Source organism: Lemur catta, chromosome 17, assembly GCF_020740605.2.
Source record: "Lemur catta isolate mLemCat1 chromosome 17, mLemCat1.pri, whole genome shotgun sequence".
Classification (NCBI taxonomy): domain Eukaryota; kingdom Metazoa; phylum Chordata; class Mammalia; order Primates; family Lemuridae; genus Lemur; species Lemur catta.
The window spans coordinates 17,769,317-17,789,794 of NC_059144.1; the positions used below are offsets into that span (position 1 = coordinate 17,769,317).

At 38.6% G+C, this 20,478-nt stretch overlaps 1 protein-coding gene and 1 pseudogene across 6 annotated transcripts in view; one reads left to right on the forward strand and one right to left on the reverse strand.

Annotated features, from left to right (window-relative positions):
* CHD6 (chromodomain helicase DNA binding protein 6) overlaps nt 1-20,478 on the forward strand; it is a 139,128-nt gene that overhangs the window by 21,331 nt on the left and 97,319 nt on the right. For 5 of the 6 annotated variants that reach the window (XM_045529296.1, XM_045529295.1, XM_045529298.1 and 2 more), the window contains exons 3-4: nt 3,776-3,923; nt 5,713-5,862. In XM_045529296.1, the coding sequence (XP_045385252.1) occupies nt 3,776-3,923; nt 5,713-5,862 (298 nt within the window). The remainder of the gene's footprint in view (nt 1-3,775; nt 3,924-5,712; nt 5,863-20,478) is intronic. The other variant, XM_045529301.1, reaches the window with a different exon arrangement.
* LOC123622981 lies at nt 8,762-8,932 on the reverse strand (annotated as a pseudogene).

Genomic DNA, 20,478 nt, shown 5'->3' on the forward strand with positions numbered 1-20,478 from the left:
GAAAGAGTTGAGGATTTGTTTGCTGTTTTTCTGCCTTATTCCAAATGCTGAGAGTATGTAGTCAAATACTGTGCTTGTTAATTAATGAGATTAGAGTTTTACTTTCCGTAAGATATGGTCATGTTACTCATTTGAAACATAACTTGAATTCATTTGTTTGAGCTTGCTTTCATCTTTAGTTTTTTATTTTTTAATATGTAGAACTTTGACATGTTTCCAAAAGTCAAATCTGTGTAAGGTGTCCTCAGAAAGTCTCTCTCCCTCCCGTATCCCTTCTACCCTGTTGTTTCTTCCATCCCTTCTAGATAATCATTGTTTTTTGGTTTACTCTTACTGTGTCTCTTTTTGTTGGAGCTGTATTTTTAGATTAAATTCTTGTAAGTAGAATTGCAGAGTCAAAGGTTACATGCATATGTAGTTTTGTTAGTAGATACTATTTAGCCACTATTTTTGAAGAACCTGGAACTTCAAGGAGCAAACAAGCATTCATGGGCCAAATCCACCTATAGGTATAGCAACTTGGAGATTAAAATATCTTCATTTGATAAAACTCTCAAGCATGAGGTTTTTAAAACTTATTCCAAAGAAGGGAAAGATACATTTTATCTGGTCTTCCTGGAGGATAAATTCAGGTGATATTTTCTTGATATCCTGTTTGAAAATCCCATTTGTAAGCTTACAAGGAATGTTTTCTTCCTGATATGTGTCTTTATCAGAAGAGCTCCAGGAAGAATTTTTGGAAGTTAAATCGATTCTCTTACCAAAGTAACTTCCAGAAAATCACTTTGAAGATTTCACAGGTAGAGTATCTTCTTATTTACCCCTAAATAAGGGAGCAGGTTCAGTAGGCATTTTTGTATTTTACTGACATATATTTGAGAAAATATTCTCCCTAGCCCACCCCAGCCCCAGCTTCTGGCTAGGAAAAATCTAGTAGTGCCTCAGGCCTGACTTTCAAAGTACCTCACCATGATTCTTCGTCCTTACTTTCAACATTTAATGTGTTTCTGAATGTGCATACAGATTTCATAGTAAAGTGTCATATTTTGAGGAGGTTCTATCCCTTAATTACTGTTTGGGCTTGGTTTAGCTTTGAGTATGATGTTCCACAGTGAAGCACATGTTTCCAGCATGCAGCATAAATATAGACAAAGTCTTCTAATATAATGAAGTTACACTTAGTAAATAGATAAAATTGATTTCCAGTGTTAGGATTTTACAGAAGATTCAGTGGGCCTCTGAGCATGTGTTTATTATGGTGATAATATCACTTTTCTTTATATTTGTGTCAAAAAATTTAGCACAAACCTTTTGCTTAAGAGTTCTAAAAAACTGTCAACATCTATGGATTTGTGAAATTTTTTCTATATTTGGGTCATTTGAATGTTTTTGTTGTTGATTCTTCTAGTCATTATTTTGAGATTCAAATAACATTAAAGGAGATTTGAAGTTCTTGCTTTATCAAAAGGGAGACTGGGGTTTTAAAAAGAAGAGTCAGGGAACAGTGTTTGGTATAAAAAAGCAATATCCTAACCCAGCTCGCCTGAGTGTCAGCCTCTGCTCTCCTGCTGACTTGGGGACCTTTGCTGCCTTTAAACCTCAGTTTCCTCATCTGGAATACAAGGATTATTTGCTATGGCTCCCTCATGGGATTGTGGTTATACTAGTTAAATGAGACATGGAATTCATAAGTAACTTGAAGAATATAAATTGCTATACAACTTTCTTAATGAGAAACCATGTAACATGAGATAAATAAATATTCACGTGAACATTTAGTATGTTTTTAAACTGTATTACCTGAGTCTCCTCTTCTGAACTGATAAGTGGAAGAACTGTTGCTTTTTTCCCTCTGCTTGAGAGTGCAAGTCCCTTGTTCAAGTCTATAATCCTCTGAAGTAGCAGGAGCCCTTGAGTTTCACTTCCTTGGGTTGGATCAAAATAGTTTTTATCGTTAACTTTCCTGGTATGTGGGCAAGCCAGTCTTCAGCCTGTGGCATCAAAGGTGGGTGGAGTTTGTGCTGGCCTGGTTGGGGAATCTGTGAGAGATGAAGGCTTGGGGAAGTTGAAGGTTGGGAAATCTTAAGAGAGAAGCAGGCTTAGTTAGCAATCAGCACTGCTTGGTGTGCGTGCTGGGTTGCCCTTCTCGGAACAAGGCTATCCAGTTTCCCTGTCTTTCCCTGCACCTTCCACTTACTGTCCTGAAGGGAAATACCAGTAATGTTAGTTCTTTCCTCTTCCTCTATGTTCTGTCACTCGCCACAACTTCCTGGTTCTACTCCTACTGGGCCTTCCAAAGCATTTTCACCCTTGAGTTCTTGTTGGTTGTGTCCAACTTAGGCCTTTAGTCCCTCTCGTTTGGACTTGCCATCGTGGCCCTCTCCGCTCATAACGAAGTCTGAGCTCTCTGGCTTGGTGCACCCTTGATTTTTCTTTTCAGGTCCATCATGTGGTGCTTCTGTTCACTTGCCCCATCATCCAGCCACACAGCTGTCTTTTACTAAATAGATCTAGAACACGGTTGCGTTCCCTGAGAGTGTCGTGGTTATTAAGAGCACAGACTCTGCCTGTGATTCGAATCCTGCTAGGCATGTTACCTTGAAAATCTAACTTAACCTCACAGTGGCTCAGATTTCTCACAATAAAATGAGACTAAGAATACTGTTCTGCCTTATAGGGTTGTTGTGAGGAGTAAAGGAGATATTCTGTGTAGAGGACTCAGAACTGTGCCTGCATGTGGGAAGTGTTATATGTCTATATAACAATGTAATCACTATTACTACTTATTATTACTGTCTAACATCTTGTCAAAATTCCATGTATATCTCTGCTCAAATGTATTCTCTCAAATCTCCCCAACCACAATTAATCTTATCCATCCATTAATGCATCCATCTATTGTAAGACTTTCCTAAATATTTATTAAATATTTAATATGTTTAAGGTATAAGACTACTCACTCTGAGGAATACAAAACTTAGTCAAGTACATACTACCCTCTAAGAGCTTAGATTCTGGTACGAGAGATCAAAGAAGTATAAAATATTCATCCGTTCAGCAAATGATTATTGAGCAATTGCATAGCATCCAGGCAGTGTATATAGTTACGTGGGTTCTGAGCTTGGTGTCATAGTTAATGATTAATTTTGGTGAAAAATCAGAGTTTGAGTAGCTTAAGCAAAGCACAGTTGAAGTGAAGGATGGATGGACTTTGCCCCTCTCTACCTCTCTGAGGAAGCTTCCATGTACTCCCTTGGGTGTGGCTGTAGATGGTCCATAGGATTTTCATAATTATAAGCTCCTCAAGGGCAGAGACAGTGTTCTCTTCATTTTTGAGTTCCTTAGTGCTCACTCCAGGTCTAGCACATACTCACCTAGGGGATGATGACAGATTAGGGAGATGTTTTTTCCTGTGTAACTTAAAGGGAGATTATGATTTGATGATTCTTAATATCTGTGAAGCAGTTAAACTTCCAGAGAAGACATTTGTATAAACTGAAAATGAGGCTTTTGGAGATGCTCATATTATTTCTTACACATTAATCGTAGCCATAGTAGTCATGATAGCAGTATATTAAAGCGAATTTTACATCAGTCCATGCAGATATCTCTTCCCATTTTTCTGTATATTTCTGGGAAGAAACTCTTGTAGATTCTCCATCAAAGCCTGACCTGGTCCTAGAATTCCAGGGTGTGATTTCATGACTTTGATCACATAAGAAATCTTAGTTTTAAAAACTGCCCAACAGTTTTAATTCTGAATTTCTCCTTGTAGCAAGGAGCAAGGACCAACCCCAGTGGAGAAAAAGAAGAAAGGAAAAAGGAAAAGTGAAACTACAGTGGAGAGTTTAGAGCTGGATCAGGGCCTGCCGAACCCATCCCTGCGGAGTCCTGAGGAGTCCACTGAGTCTGCAGACAGCCAGGTACAGCTGTGACCGGGAGGCCTGGTGGAGGTTACGGCTGCTGGATGGGGTCTTGCTGACACTGATCCTGTTGCTCCTCTATGCCTGTCTCTAGCATACTACCTAGACCTGGGCTTTTACTGTTTTGGTGGGTGAGCAGGTAGATCACTACCCTGATCCTTATAATATTTCAGTTTTTTAGTGATGTTGGCTTCCTTCTTGGAAAGTGGCATGATATTAGGCTGCAGAGGGAGTTGATATGGAAAATGAAGTTGTAAGCTAAGCTAAGTAAGGCTCAGGGGGCCTAGTTTGCCATGTAGGTAATACATTTAGTACTCAGAATACTAGGCCAGTCTGCACAAGCACATTTTTATAATCCCAGATGCTAGAAAAGTCAGAGATACATTCATTATGCCAAAAAGTAAGGAAGGTTTGGCCAAACATGGAAATAAGGAGTTGCCCATCTAAATCAGATTCCTAAAAATAAGCCAAAGTATGCCCATGACATTGTGAGGATTTTCCCTCTGAGTTGAGACAACCTCTCTTGGACATGAAGTCTAATATTTGAAAGCGCTCTGTTTCCTCTGATATCCATAGCAATTTAATTGAGCCACGCTGCTGCAAGGGGACCATTTAGAATAAGAGCGACTTACTGTACGTTCCACGATCATCTGGACCCTCATAGGTTTCTCACTGTAGGAAGCTGGCAGCTTGTAATATTAATAGGTAATGGTGTCTGGTGTCAGAGCAGAGATCCCCTCACTGCCTACAAATTGGGGCAGGTGGCCGTTAGGTATCCAAATTGGCAGAGGAGCAAGCACATTGAGTTGATGGGATTTGGCAGGCAATTAAGTGTTTGCAGGATGGTGATCTGTGTGTGTGGGCTTGGGGCAAGGTTTTTATGTAGAATCCCTCATGTAAAGTTAAATGCCTTAGAGGTGACATAGTAAAGAAGTGATGGGATCACATAGAGATATCCGGGAGGTATCTTTTAGAAAAAAAGAGAGTTGGGTTTTGCTTTTGTTTCTGTTTTTTAGGCTTTAAATATTAGAGAATGAGCCAGTTGGTGAAGGTTCCCTTAAGTGAGTCTGTAGTTACCTGGATGTGATGAGTTGGTAGAGATGAATTGTATGGTTCTCTGTTTGAGGCAAGCCACTGGGCTGCTTTGTTGTTGAACGTTTCCTTAAAAGGTACAAGCCACTAAATTAGCAATGAGTCCTTAGATCGTCACAGTCAAGGTCACTCATGAACTAGTTTTGTCATACTTAAGATGCCTCCCTGCATTTCAAGAAGTGTAATGAGATTCTCAAACTACATCCTCATAAAATTGGTATTAATTAGATTTTCAAACCACACTGTTAGAAGTACATGGTAAGTATTGTGAATTTGAAATAAATAAAGTACTATCATTGTCGTTGTCATAAAATCTGAGCTTCTAGCTAATGCCGCAGGGACCTCATAGATGATGGAGTTCACCTCCCGTCTCTGTTTTATTGGAGTAGAAGCAGATCCCAGAAAGGAAGAAAAAAAATCACGCCATTGACAAACAAAACATGTCTCACCAGACTCTACCTTCTTTTTAGTGGATCATAGCAATTTGGAGATTGGGCTTTTACTCTCTAGCTCACTCAGCTAGATCCCCTTTTGAGTGAATTTAGTCCTTAAAAGAGTTGTATTTAAGAAAGATTTCTTTCGTTAAGGTGAGAAGGCTCTCCTTGGCGTGTTAGTAAATATAGATGAGGGTATTCTTGTGTAAGTTTTTGCCTCTTCAGCTCACAGAGCTTCTCTGATGGGTGCATTTGCCCTGCAGAAACGACGCTCAGGACGGCAAGTAAAGCGCAGAAAATACAATGAGGACCTGGATTTCAAAGTGGTGGATGATGATGGGGAAACAATCGCTGTTCTTGGAGCTGGCCGAACATCTGCACTCTCAGCTTCTACTCTGGCATGGCAGGCAGAGGTAAGACCTTTCTGTGAGGGTACTGACCTCGGCTGCACGGTCATTTTCGCATAATTCACAGAGTTGTTCTATAGCTCTTTGCTAACGCATAAGTTAGGTCATTTTAACTGTTGCTTTATTTAACGTCCTTGCCGTTAGAATAAAATGCAGACTCCTTACTGTGTTCGTTAGGACCGTCTATGATCATAGTCTCTATCTATTTCACTAACTTAGTTTTTTAGATAAGTGACTTTTCTTTATCTCTCACTACTCTCCAGTCAAAAGACTGGCCATCTTTTAAGCCTTGAACTAACAGTTCTTCCCCACTGACAGGCTTTTGCCTGTGTTGTTTCTTCTGCTTGGAATGCTTTACATTTACCGTTGTTTAAGTTTTGCCTAAAGTGATGTCTCCTTAGAGAGGTCTTTCCTGATTCCTTTATCCAAAGTAGATCCCTACCCCTTATCCCAATGATTCTTTATTTCAACTCCTTTATTTCTTACATAGCATTTACTACAACTTATAATTACATTTGAATGTGTTTGATCTCTGATTTTGTTTTATTTGTCTCTCCCATTAGAATGTAAAAGTCTTATGTAGTAAGTAATTGTTCCGTGAGATCAAATGAACTAGTACTTACTTTTAGAGCTTTGGTTCAGCAAATGTATATTGAAAGACTGGAAATATGTGCTAGGTACAGTGGCTACACAGAAGGAGGAGTGGACAGGAAAGGAGTAGTCAGGGGTATAGGAAGACACGGACTTAGGAGGAACATTTCCAACAGGAACTAAAGCCCCAGGACCTGAATGGCACTGCAGGATGATATGTCAAATGGATGAGCTCTGCTGAATGCTGGAGTGTGATTTGAGGGGTGGTGGAAAATGAGGGCTGAGAAGTAGGAACAGAGTATGCAGGGCCTTGGATATCACCTAAGGTCTTTGGCCTATATAATGTGGACTAGGGTAGGAGGCATTCATGGGTTCAAGCAGAGAAGCAAGACGGCTACGTTTGCATTTTAGCAATTTCCATTGGCAGCAGTGTTGAGGAGGAATTGATACAGAGCTAACAACATTAGGACTTGATGCAGAGGTACTAGAAAGGAAAAGGGTTAAATATTGAAAAGGAAGAGGTCTGTGCCAAGGAGCTTATAGAGAAGAAATGAAAAGCAAGAGAAACAGCAGGCTGTGCATGTAGGAGGGACATTATTGCCAGCAGCACATTCTGGGACACAGGCTGTCTGTTGTTACAGAGTCCCTGTCGCTGACTTGGCAGAATTCACACTCTGGATAGAGTGGTAGCAGCACAAATACCTGTCATTCCTCCTGGGCACTAGTGTGTCTTACGGAAGCTCATAATACTTTATCTTCTCCAACCACCTTGCCTCTAACTTAAAACCTTTTCATATAATTTCACATATCCTTTGACTCTATCTTTGCATGGAGGGTAGCAGGGAGCAGGGGTTATTGTCAGTATTTTAACAATCAAGAAACTGAGGCACAGAAAGATCCAGGTCAGAGTTATATAGCAGCAGTTAATCAGTGACTAGCATATAAGAGTTGATTTCATGTCTCTGCTAAGGGTTATCCAACTAATGAGTATAATACTTTATTGGAATAATAATTTGACGTATTATCTTTGCAATATTTTTTAAGTAAATAGTTAAAAATAGTTCTTGCAGGACTGGTATGAGGTGATAGGATTGTATTGCTTTATAATGGGTTTTCCTTCCTAGGGGATTTTATGGTTGGTTTGATAGTTAAAACACTATAAGGGATCTTATTTTCTCCCAGTAGCCATTCAGCCTCAGCCATTAACAGTATTTCAGATGTTATGACTTCTCCCCTGGCACCTGAGGGGCAGTGATAGCTGATCTGACACAAATAATTCAGGAAATTTTATGTATCTTATTCAAGGCTCTTTTTTCCTTCTAAGGATACAGCAAAGAGAAGATTTATACATGGAGAAACATAAGATAAAATGGAATTTGCATTAATTATGCCTCAAAAAATTCTACCAAATTTAAGCAAAAAAGAAGCCTGATACATGGTTTTGGCTTTGATGTTCGGAGAGGCACCCATGTGGATCTGGTCTCCGTGCCAAAGGCCTGGCGTAGCATGCGAAACAGGCCGGACAGCCAGTCCAGGACTGGAGAAGTCAGCTGATCAAGCGGTTTTCAAATCAGTGCTCCATAGAGCCCTAGTTGCTGCAGAACCAAAACAGTTCCACTTGCCACTGTTTTACATACTAGGCTTCCTGGTGAAGTTTGAACAGAGATTTCCCAGGCTAATGCAAAGCCTTAAAGCCATGGATTCCAGGCATCAGGTGGCACAGAAAATCACTGAGGAAGATGAGGCTTTTTCTTATGTCCCTCTCCCAGGGCCCTTTGGGTGAGAGTCTGCCTGCTAGCTTTAGCTCAGGGCAGAAAAAGGGATGGAGTCAGCACCAGAGTGGCCCCACTGCCACCTCTCCAGATCTGCACAGTGTCTTGTCAGCATGCTAAGCCTACTTCTGTGCCTGCTGGCCCTTGTCCCAGCCCCAGATAGCAACCTCAGCATTGGTTATGGAGTGGCGAGTTGCTAAAAACATCTTTACACACAATTCATTGTAGCTCAAGACTGGCATATTATCACAGCCCCACTTTGCAATCCAGAACACAGTCCCAAGCCCCTGACCTGGGTATCAGATCCAGGGGCTGGAAATAAGTTTCCATCCTAACTGTGACTCTTTGCTTTCTTATTCTTTGGCAGACTGATGTTGGGTGCCTGGAACAGAGACAGATGTTCATGGTTCTGCAGTGCATTTACAATGGGCAGGCTTTTACAAGGCTGTTTCAGTTTTTGCCTCCTACAATTTGGGTGGCTTATATGATTTTGCCTTTTGGAGCAAAATTACTTATTTACTTTTAAATCATTTATCCCCCTGAGGGGGTTCCCTGTCCCTGGAGGTACTGCAACATCAGGTTCATGCATGGAGTGTACAGAGAAAGCTCCTATTCCTTCTCCCTGCTCCAAAAATCCATTTAATGTATGTTCTGTATTAAACCAATAAGAGCATATACTACACATGCTCTTCCACAAAAGGCCAAGAAGTGATGACGAAAGGACTTTAATTTGAACGAGGCTTTAGCTCTTGGTCCTCTCCTGTGGCTCTGTGGTCTTTGCATACAGTACTCTCTCCTTGGTCGGCCTAGTCCTGTGCCTGGCAGCCTGAGCACAGTTGTTTCCTCCTCAAGGAAGTTCCTTGCTCCCCCTGAGCTGGGGATAAGTGCCTCTCCTCTCTGCTCCTATAGCACTCTGATATGTTTAACTCTGTCATTGTCTTTTGAACACCTGCCAACTTTTTTGCTTCCTCCTTCTAAAACATGAGCTTCTTTAGGGTAGGGTTTATATCTTTTTTTCCTATGTGTCCTTCAGGCATGAAAGAGTTTTAACAAAGTAAAATTTACATTAACTCCTAGGAAGTATTCTGATGAAACCATCCTCTCCACCATCGGTTTTGTAATGTTATTTACTGTTGTTATTAATATATTCTCAAAGTTGAGTTAGCTGGAACCCTTACACCACTCACTTAAATCTATGACTGTTCTGGTTTTCATTACCTCTGCCATGCTTTTTTGATTATCACTTGTAATTTTTGCCTTAATCGGAGTGTAAAGTTTTTCAAAATAGGCATCACTTTTTTTTTTTTTGGAGATAGAGTCTCACTTTGTCCCCTCAGCTGTCGTGCAGTGCAGTGCAGTGGCATCATCATAGCTCACTGCAGCCTCAAACTACTGGGCTCAAGCGATTCTTCTGCCTCAGCTTCCCGAGTAGTTGGGACTACAAGCACATGCCACCACGCCTGGCTAATTTTTCTGTTTTCTTGTAGAGACGGAGTCTCACTCTTGCTCATGCTGGTCTCGAATTCCTGAGCTCAAGCAATCCTCCTGTCTCGGCCTGCCAGAGCGTTAGGATTACAGGCATGAGCCACTGCACCCAGCCTCACTTTTTAACTTATCATAATTTCCACTTAGCATAGGTAGAACTTCGTTTCCATTGAGTAGTAGCTAACATAAAGACTTGTACTTAGTTGTACTTGTCATATTTATTCAGTGAATGCATAAATATATTGAAAATCCATTATGTAAACAGGTATGATTTTTTAACTGAGAAATACAAGAAACTGGTATTTTTCTTTTTCCTCAAGCTCTTGTTTTCTCCATTTCCTTTTACTGGTATTTTTTTCCCACTGGCATTCGTCTGTTTCTCACTCTAAGGAAGCATTTAAACCCGCAGACAAGACTTGCTTTTCTAAGGCTCCTGGCTGCTGTTTGGCATTGCTGTATCTTTGTACCAGCTTGTGTGGCTCAGTACAGGGGCATTGTTGGGGCCCTTCATCATCAGGCTCCACTTGGCCTGAGTGGATGGTTTCTTATGTCTGTACCCATTTCTTCACTGGGTTCAGCTACCTGTTCTCATACTGTTTTTCTTCAAGTTCTTTCCTGTGTTTGTTTCCTCTTGGTTTTTGCTGCAGCCCCTGGGCTGAGGCCAGTGTTCAGTTTACTGCAGCACACACTTTCATAGCTCCCTGCTACAAATCTCTGTCTTCCCTAAGCCAATACCAGACTAATTTTCCCGGCACACCAGGGAAATGGCTGGTATATCTCAATCTCCTGCTCAAGAATCTGAGGTGGTTGCTTCTTAACTCCTGTATTATATGAAAACTCCTGTGTTTTTAAAAGTGTAACCACACACTACTTGTTTACCCTCATTGATTTCAGCTCCTCATTAAGTATAATGCTTTGACTCTAATAGGATAAGTTACTTAGTGTTCCAAATATGCATAATAACTTCCTATGCTGCTTGCTGTTCTTTTATCCTTCGAGTTCGTTCGTCTCACCTTCCTCTTTGCTGTCTTCTTTTATGAGTCACCATTCTTTAGAGTCCAACTAAAACCTCACCTAGTGTGTGAAATCCAAGCTGTTCTTGCTCTCTGAACTCTCACTGGACTGTAGTTACTGTCATACCAATTAGCATGTACCCTGGGGCATTTCTAAGACAAATGTGTTTATTTTGTTTTCCCTGAAAGTGTGTAATCCCCTTGACACTGGGCATCAAGCTTGATACTACTTTTGTGTGTTCCTTGGCACTCAGTAATTACTTGTTGATTTGAAAAGTGATTTGCTTCTTTCTAGACCTCCTCCTTATGGTTAGCAAAATAGAAGTAAATGAGGTGGTTGATGAGGTTGGGGTGAATAGGGTTAAAAGTTTTTGAAATTTTCCCTAAGAATAAAATTTTTAAAATATATAAATCTCTGACATACAAGTGAATGAATTAAAATGGTCTTCTTTGAAGGATAATTTGAGGAAATTCCAAGCAGTTGAGAACAGATGGTTGTTATGGAAGTATGTTTGGCAAGCAGATTTAGTTTATATCTGTGTGTATCTGTATACACTGAGTGTTTATACACACATGATCATACTTATGCACAATCTCTGTTTAGAAAAAAAAACCCTGATTTTCCTCTCTACTTTGATGTGTATTTGGAAATGCTTCTCCCTTTTCCTTTTATTAGGATAGAATGAAAACGTGTTTTCAGTATTAGATGATCACTATTGATCTTTCCCACTAGTGCTCACCCTCTCTTCTTTAACCAGTGTCAAAAAATAAATTGAAATTTTATTTCAAACTTTTCCTGTGATGAAGAGTGTTTTAAGCCCGCCAGCATCCCTTTAATACTTAAAGTCCTTTGCTTTCTTCATCCATGTGTTAAAGTTTCCTTAGATCTGGTCTTAGTAAAATACTCTGAATAGCAATCAAAATCCTTCCATCAGAAACCATCTTTATCGAAATTGTGGTACATATACACAGTGGACTATTATATAGCCATAAAAAGAATGATATCCTGCCATTTGCAACAACATGGGTGGAACTGGAGAACATTATGTTAAGTGAAATAAGCCAAGCACAGAAAGACAAATCTCACATGTTTTCACTCATATGTGGGAGCTAAATATTAAAAACAATTGATCTCATGGAGACAGAGAGTAGAATGGTGATTACCAGAGGCTGGGAAGGGCAGCAGGAAGGGGATGGTTAATGGGTGTAAAAATGTAATTAGATAGCATGAACAATATTTGATAGTATAATATAGTGACTGTAATCAACAATAAGAGTATACTTTAACTAAAAGAGTGAAACTGTAATGTTCCTAATACAAAATAATGATAAATGCCTGTGGTGATAGATGCTCCAGTTACCCTGATTTGATTAAGTAACATTGTATGCCTATATCAAAACATCACCTGTGCCCCATGGATACATACAATCATTATATGCCCGTAATAATTTTTTTTTTAATTTTAAAAAAGAGAAACCATCTTTATTCTTCATGGTAGGTAAGAATAAGAGTATTTGAAGCAATCTAGTAGTAAGGAAGAGAACATTGTTCCTTTAAGTGTGTATGTACACGTATGAATGCTTGTTTGCTAGTCGGGGGTACAAAGACTTAGGAGCAGGTAGGGAAAGTAGTCAGCAATTATGAAAGTTCAGTGCTGGCCCACAGATCTAACTCACATATCACTTCATTTCCAAAGCCTCGTCTAGTTCACCTAAGTGTTCTGGCTTCTGCATTCTCATAGCACCTTATACTACTATTACCATGTTCTATTGTAAAATCTCTTAACATTATTTATTCAAAAATATTTATTGATCACTTACTATATGCCAAAGACTGGGTGCTGGAGATAACACCAAGGAACAAAAGAGGCAAAAATTTCTGCCCTCATGGAGGGTCCTGCAACAAATACACAACCCATCTCTTCCTCCACATGTTTGGCAGATTTTGAACCTTCATGGGATGGTAAGGCCTAAGCGCCAAGGTCAAAACTTTCAAAGGATACAAATAAGTAGAGAGAGGCTGGTAGTAAACCTAATAAATAACAAAATTATGTAGTATGTCAATGGCAATAAGTGCTGTAAAAAAAGATATCAGAGTAAGAGTTATATGGAATTCAGGGATGAGTGTTGCAGTCTTAAACGGTGGTCAGAGTTGCCTTCACTAAAAAGGTAATATCTGAGCAAAGAATTGAAAGAAGTAAAGGAGGGAGAGAGTTATGTGGGGGAGAAGAGCATTGTAGGCGGAGGAAACAGTCTATGCAGAGTCCCTTTGGTAAAAGCATGCCTGGTATGTATGAAAAACAGGCAAGGAGACCTGAAGGTAACAGATGAGGTAGGAGGGTGGGTGTAGATTTTGTGGGTTTTATAGACCATTGGAAGATCTTTGGTTTTACTCTGAGTTAAAAACGAAGCCTTTTAAGCAGTGTAAGCAAAGGTGTAACATAATAAAAAGGGTCATTCTCAATGTTATATTGAGAATCGACTTGGTGGGGCAAGAACAGAAGCAGGGAGACTAGTTAAGAGGCTCTGGAGAATAATCTGGGTGAGAAATGAAGGTGGTGTGGACCAGGCTTAGAAGCAGTAGAGGTGGTAAGAAATAGGCTGGATTTTAGACATGTCTTAAAGGTAGAGCCAACAAGATTTTTTGACTAGTCAGATATGGTATATAGAGAGAAAAGAGAAGAATGAAGGATTACATAAGGTTTTTGGTTTGAGCACCTATAAGGGTAGTTTGCTGTAACTCAAGTGAGAGAAAACTGTAGGTAGAAGGGGTCAGGATGGGAGGGTGTTGGCTAGGGGATCAGGAGTTTAGATTTTAGAAATTTGAAATACCTCTGAGATATTCCAGTGGAAATGGCAAGTAACAATTAGGTAAATAAGGCTGTAGTCAGGGGAGAAGTTCTGAGCTGGATGTATATACACTTGCAGGTATCATAATGAACTCAGTATTTAAAACCATGAGACTGGATGAGATCACTGAGAGAATAAGAATAGACAGAAAAGAAACCCAAAAACTAGGCCCTAGGCAACTCCAGTAATAATAGTTAGTGTTGGAGAATTTCCACTGCCAGGTAAGATGTAGTAGGTCGCGGCAGGCCAACACTCAATTGCAAGAGACCAAAAAAAAAAAAAAAAAAAAAAAGTTATATTTTAAAAAGCATATTTTAAAAGATATCAGATAGCTGTGGAAGAAATCCAGCCTATTTCTCACTATCTCCATTGCTTCTAGCCTGGTCCATACCATCTTCATTTCTTATCCAGATTATTCATTTAGAATTAAATGAACTATTAATAAAATTTCAGATGGTGGAGAGTTATCCCCAGGTGAGTTGACAGTTGCTGGCTCTTTTCTTCTCTGGAGATGTTTCTCAGTTCTGGGAACAGGTTAAGGATCAGGCTTGGCCCAAAGAGACTGTTCTGGGTTGAAGAGAAACCATCGGACCCTGGAGGTGATTATACAGGGATGATAAACTGTTTGGAAACTAAAGGAATCCCCAAAGCAAGGGGATTTCCCCAAGAGACTTTTGCTGAATTCTGGAGCATCCCAGGAAGCTAGGAGTTCAGCCAGAAAGCAGATTGAAATCTCATAGTCTCCCAGTACTTTGGAGACAAAACATCTCACTAGAGGGATGGGCCTATCACAAAACACTGACTCTCCCTTGAGATATTTGTGAAATTTTTAACCTGGTTGGGGTTAGAGAGTAAAATGCTAAGCTCAAAACCTCTATATATGTCAAGGCTTAAGAGAAAAAAGACCTTCCAGGCTCTCCATCAGTGACCTTGGGCATTCATGCTCCAGGAACAGGATAAAACAAGAGGTGGATTGAATTGAATCTCAGTAACCCAGTCCTGACCAAACTCAATCCCTGACTGGATCAAGGAGACCCCCCTCCCATTTGTCTAAGAGAAAATAGGAAACCCTTGTGGTAGAAAATATTGTTTGGAGCTGACTTTTAATCTACAATGTCCAACATATGATAAACAAATTATTAGATGTTTGAAGAGGCTAGAAAATGTGGCTGAAAACCAGAGAGTAAGCTTATAATATTAATAGAAGCAGACCCCAGGTGTCTGCTTCTCCAGATAATGGAGTTAACAGGAAAGAACTTTAAAATACCTATAATTAATATGTTAAAGAAAATAGTGGAAAAGATGGACAAGATAAATTTTAAATGAAGACCTCCAACAGAGAATTAAATCTATAAAGAGAATCAGATCAACAGTCTAGAACTGAAAATTTCAATTTATAAAATTCAGAACCCAGTGGATGGATTTAAAAACAGATTACATAGAGCAGAAGGTAAGATTAGTAAACATGAAGACAGATCAGTGTAAAAAATTTAAACTGAAGCTCACAGAGAAAAATGAATGGATAGAACAGAGCAAAAAGTAAAAGCATAAGAGAGACAAGTGGGATGCAGTTAAAAAATCTAATGTATTTGGAGTCCTAGGTATAGAGATTGGAGCAGAGCAGCATTTAGAATATGTAATTAATGACCAAGAATTTCTAAACTGATGGAGGATATCAGCCAGTAGATTCTAAGTCAGATAACCCTCAAGCAGGAAAAATACAAAAAAGAAAACCATACCTAGATATATCTTAAGCTATAGAAAACCACAGACTGAGGGAACATCTTAAAAGCCACTAGAGAAAAACTGACAGCAAATATTATATTAAGTGGTACAATATTGAATGCATTCTTTTTGAATTTGGGAGTAAGAAAAAGATTCAGCTATCATCATTTATACTCAAAAATATACTGGAGGACCTGACCACTACAATAAAGAAAAAGAAGAAATAAAAAATTTAAAGATTAGAAAGGAAGAAATAAAACTTTTTCATTATTTGTAGATGACATGACTGTGTATGTAGAAAATTGAACATAATCTACAAACCATTAGAATTAGTGTGGATTTAGCTAAGTTGCTGGATACAAAGACTATGCAAAAATATGTATTTTGTTTCTATAAACTTGCAACATGAATCAGGAAAGGATATTTATAAAATCCAATTTATAATAACATCAAGGTATCAGATAGACTGGAATAACTCTCAGAGGATATGCAAGTCCTCTGTATTAAAAGCATTCTAAACAAATGAAGAGATATACTACATACATATATTTAGTATTGTTAAGATGCCTATAATTCAGTCCCAGTTAAAATCCAAGCAGGGCATTTTCTGTTGGTAGAAATTTTTATGAAATTGCTAAAGACCCACCAAGAATAACCTCAAGATAGAGCAGTATTGCCATAAGAATAGACAGACAAATAGACCAAGGGAACACATTTTTGTATTGTAGCTAACATTTAGCTACAATTTTCCATTTTCTCTATGTATGGTGACTTTTGGGATACCCTATAGAGCTGTATTATCCAGTATGGACACTACCAGTCATATGTGGCAATTGAGCACTTGAAATATGGCTCGTCCGAATTGAGATGTGCTCTAAATGTAAAATACCCACTATATTTTAAAGACATAATATGGAAAAAGACTATAAAAATATTTTCTTAATTTTTGTAGACTACATGTTAAAATGATAATATTTTGGATATACTGGTTTAAATAAAATATATTATTAAAATCAGTTGCACCTATTTTTATTTTTTTAATGTGACCACTGGAAAATTAAAAATTACGTATGTGAGCTGGGCACAGTGGTGCACACTTGTAATCCCAGCTACTTGGAGGATCAGTTAAGCCCAGGAGTTCAAGATCAGCCTGGGCAACACAGCAAGACCCTGTCTCCAAAAAACAATAACAAAAATATATGTATGTATAAATTACATATGTGGGTTAATGACCTTGGTGGCAACAAAGATTTCTTAAACAGACAGGAAGAGAAAAGACTGATAAAGTGGATTATGTAGAACTTCCATTCATCAAAAGACAGACAAAGAGATTGAAAAGGCAAACCATAGACTGGTAGAAAATGTTTGTAATCTATATATGTGATAGAGGACTCTTGACTAAAATGTATAAAGAACTCCTGCAAATACATTTTTAAAAAGGCAATTTTAAAAATAGATAAATGACTTGAATAGGAAGTTCACAAAAGAGGCTATCCAAATGGCTAATAAGCATGTGAAAATGTGCTCAGCATCCTCAGGTATTAGGAAAATGCTAATTAAAAAGGCAACACTGCACATATGCTAGAATGGCTAACATGTTAAAGACAGAATATCAAGTCACCTGGAACTCCTATATATTGCTGGTTATATAAACATTGTTGCAATCACTTTGAAAAAGTTTTGACAATATCCACTAAGACTAAACACATACCTACCCCATAACCCAGCATTTCCACTGCCAGGTATGTATCCAAGATAAATGAGCACATTTGTCTACTAAAAAACATGTAATTTATATGAATTTTATGCATAGTACAAAAATTGAAAGCAGTCCAAATATTCCTTACCAATAGAGTGGATAAATAAAATAGTGGTATATTTATATTACAAAATACTACACAGTATTACAAAAGAATTAAAGTATTAGGTTGGTGCAAAAGTAATTGTGGTTTTGGACTAAAACTTTATAATCATCATAACTAGGTCAAACACATCTTTATTAACTAAAATAGGAACCATTGCAATCAACACATTTTTGCCAACAAGAAATGTTTGTTTTTTCCTGTAGCACAAAAATCCGTGCTTAGGGATTCGATGAATTCTTGGAAAGCATTTTCTGCATGCTGCTGGTCATGGAAGTGTTTTCCCTGTGAAAAAGTTACCAAGATCCTTGAAGAAGTGGTAGTTGATTGGGGAGAGGTCAGGTGAATGTGGTGGATGAGGCAAAACTTCATAGCCCAATTCATTCAACTTTTGAAGCGTTGGTTGTGTGATGTGCAGTTGGGCATTGTCATGGAGAAGAATTGGGCCCTTTCTGTTGACCAATGCTGGCTGCAGGTGTTGCAGTTTTGGGTGCATCTCAGCGATTTGCTGAGCATACTTCTCATATGGAATGGTTTCACTGGAATTCAGAAAGCTGGAGTGGATCAGACCGGCAGCAGACCACCAAACAGTGACCATGACCCTTTTTTGGGTCATCCAAGTGTGGCTTTGGGAAGTGCTTTGGAGCTTCTTCTTAGTCCAACCACTGAGCTGGTCATCACCAGTTGTTGTATAAAATCCAATTTTCGTCATAATCCGATCAAGAAATGGTTCATTGTCGAGTACAGTAAGAGAAGACAACACGTCAGAACAACGATTTTGGGGGGGGGGGGTCAGTTCATGAGGCACCCACTTATCAAGCTTTTTCACCTTTCCAGTTTGCTTCGATTGCTGAATGACTATAGAATGGTCGACCTTGAGTTCTCTGGCAGCTTCTCATGCTTCCATGATTGCTCTCAACTGGTCATTGTCAACTTCCGATGGCCGGCCACTGAGCTTATCTTCAAGGCCCTCATCTCCTATGCAAAACTTCTTGAACCACCACTGCACTGTACCTTCATTAGCAGTTCCTGGGCCAAATGCATTGTTGATGGTGCGAGTTGTCTTTGCTGCTTTACGACCCATTTTGAACTTGAATAAGAAAATCACTGGAATTTGCTTTTTGTCTAACATCATTTCCATAGTCTAAAATAAATGTAAAATAAACAGCAACTAATGAGTCATTAGCAAAAAAACATAAAGCGAGAAATGTGCATTAAAATGATGTGTAACATAACCACATTTATTTAAAAATAAATATTGATATGTATTCCAATAAATATTAAATGTATTCCAATATCAAATGGCAAATTTCAACAATGCTAACACCGCAGTTACTTTTGTACCAACCTAGTACATACTATATGATTTCATTTACGTGAAGTTTAATAGGCAAAACTAATCTGTAGTAGTAGAAGTCTGAATATTGGTTACTTCCAGTGGGGGCACAAGGGTCTTTCAGAAAGGTTGTGTATAAAAACTTGATCTGGGAGGTAGTTATATAAGTGTGTATGTGTATATATAAAAATCCATCAAGATACACAGTTGAGATTTGTGTATACTGTTAAGTATGCCTCAGTAACTAAGCATGATGTTAGCATATCTGATAGTTCCTTGATGGTGAAGACTGTACATATCTCATTTACTACTGTAAGACCCGTGCGTACACATAAAAGGCCCTCAATAAAAGGAATGTGGGATGGATATTTAGGAAGGAAGTGAAGTAGGAATTTGAGAAGGAAGTTGGCTCGTTAATTTAGTTTCTCTTAATCTAGCACATGTTCCTTTAGTCATTGCCCGCTTGCCTTAAATCTAAGTGTCTGGAAAAGGGGGAGACTTACATTTAGTGATGTAGCTCAAGAAAAATAGCTGTCTCCAGTCTGTGGCCTCAGAGTTTGATGCTTTATTTCCTCACTGTATTTCCTTCTCTCTCTCTTTTACTCTTTCTCTTTATTTAGCATTCAACAAATATCTATCGATTAGCCATTTTTGCCTGAGCTTTTCTAGGCTAGTTAGCTATCTGTGTATAAGAGAAGGATCCCTGCCAGAAGGTTACACTGTAAAGGGAGAAGACAAGCAACAGATAATAAACTGTCTCCTTTTCCTTTCCTTACTTATGCTTAAGAACCAAGCAGACCAAGTACTTAAAAGAGAAACAAAAACTTAGTCTGTATTCCCACCCCTTCATTCTAGTATATAATAATTATAGTTCAGTTGTCTTCTTGTTGAGTAGTGAGAAAGGACTTTTGTCATTTTGTATTATACTAATTTCTGCATGGCATCTAGCACAATGCCATGTATCTGAGGTTGCTTAGTAAATATTTGTAACCTTTAGGAGCATCTGTCTGTGCCTGCTTGCTGATTTCCATAATTCTTTTCTGCAATTTTCCCTCATTTGTTTTTTTAAAACCACCATCACTTATCTGGGAAAAGTTTGATTTAAGATCTTAAGAAATGTGTTTTGTAATGGTATGGCTTTGGGCCCTAGAATGGGTAGGCTGAAGGTGATACGCAACACAAACATCCTTCTGGGATGTTCTCATCAGGAACTTAGAATAGTGAATTTGGCAGTTAGGGTTGTTATGATGAGTGTTCTTTTCACATACTGTTTTAAGTCTCATATTGTGATCTGGAAAGGTCATAGTGCATATGAAACCACTGGGAAATAAAACTGCTCAAAGTCCTGGAAGAATGTTAAACGTGGGTGTTCTGACTCAGTGCATCCTAAGTTTGTCATTTTTAATGCAGGTTTTTTTTTTTATCATAAATACTCTGTATAAAGATTTCATGGAGATTAGGAACTTAGAAATGTTGATGTATAACTAGGATAGGAAGGAAGGAATTTATTTGTTTGCAGTTGGGATTTACATTCCAAGGATGATCAGTGAAACAGAAAGCTATTTCCAGGTACAGGGAGGAAAGATGGTACAATTTAGTAGACAATACCTTGTTTTGCATAGTGCTTACTATTCAGAAATTTTTTTCACATACCATTTTATCCTCCCAGTAACCCAGTGAGTTACGTATTTTTAACTCCTATTTTAATGGGTTTGGAAACCAAGAGGTGTTAATTATTTGTCCAAAGTCAATAGCTGGTAGATGTTAGAATTGGGACTTCCTAATTCTAAGGCCTCCAGATTCTTTTCTTTCACAGCTTTCTGAAAATTTTATGCAGAAACACGTAGATAGTTTTGCAGAGAAGGTAAGTCCTGGGACCAGTTTTATTTTCGTTTATTTATTTATTTGTTTATTTATTTATTTTTTAAATAGAGATGGGGTCTCGCTCTTGCTCAGGCTGGTCTGTAACTCCTGAGCTCAAGCGATCC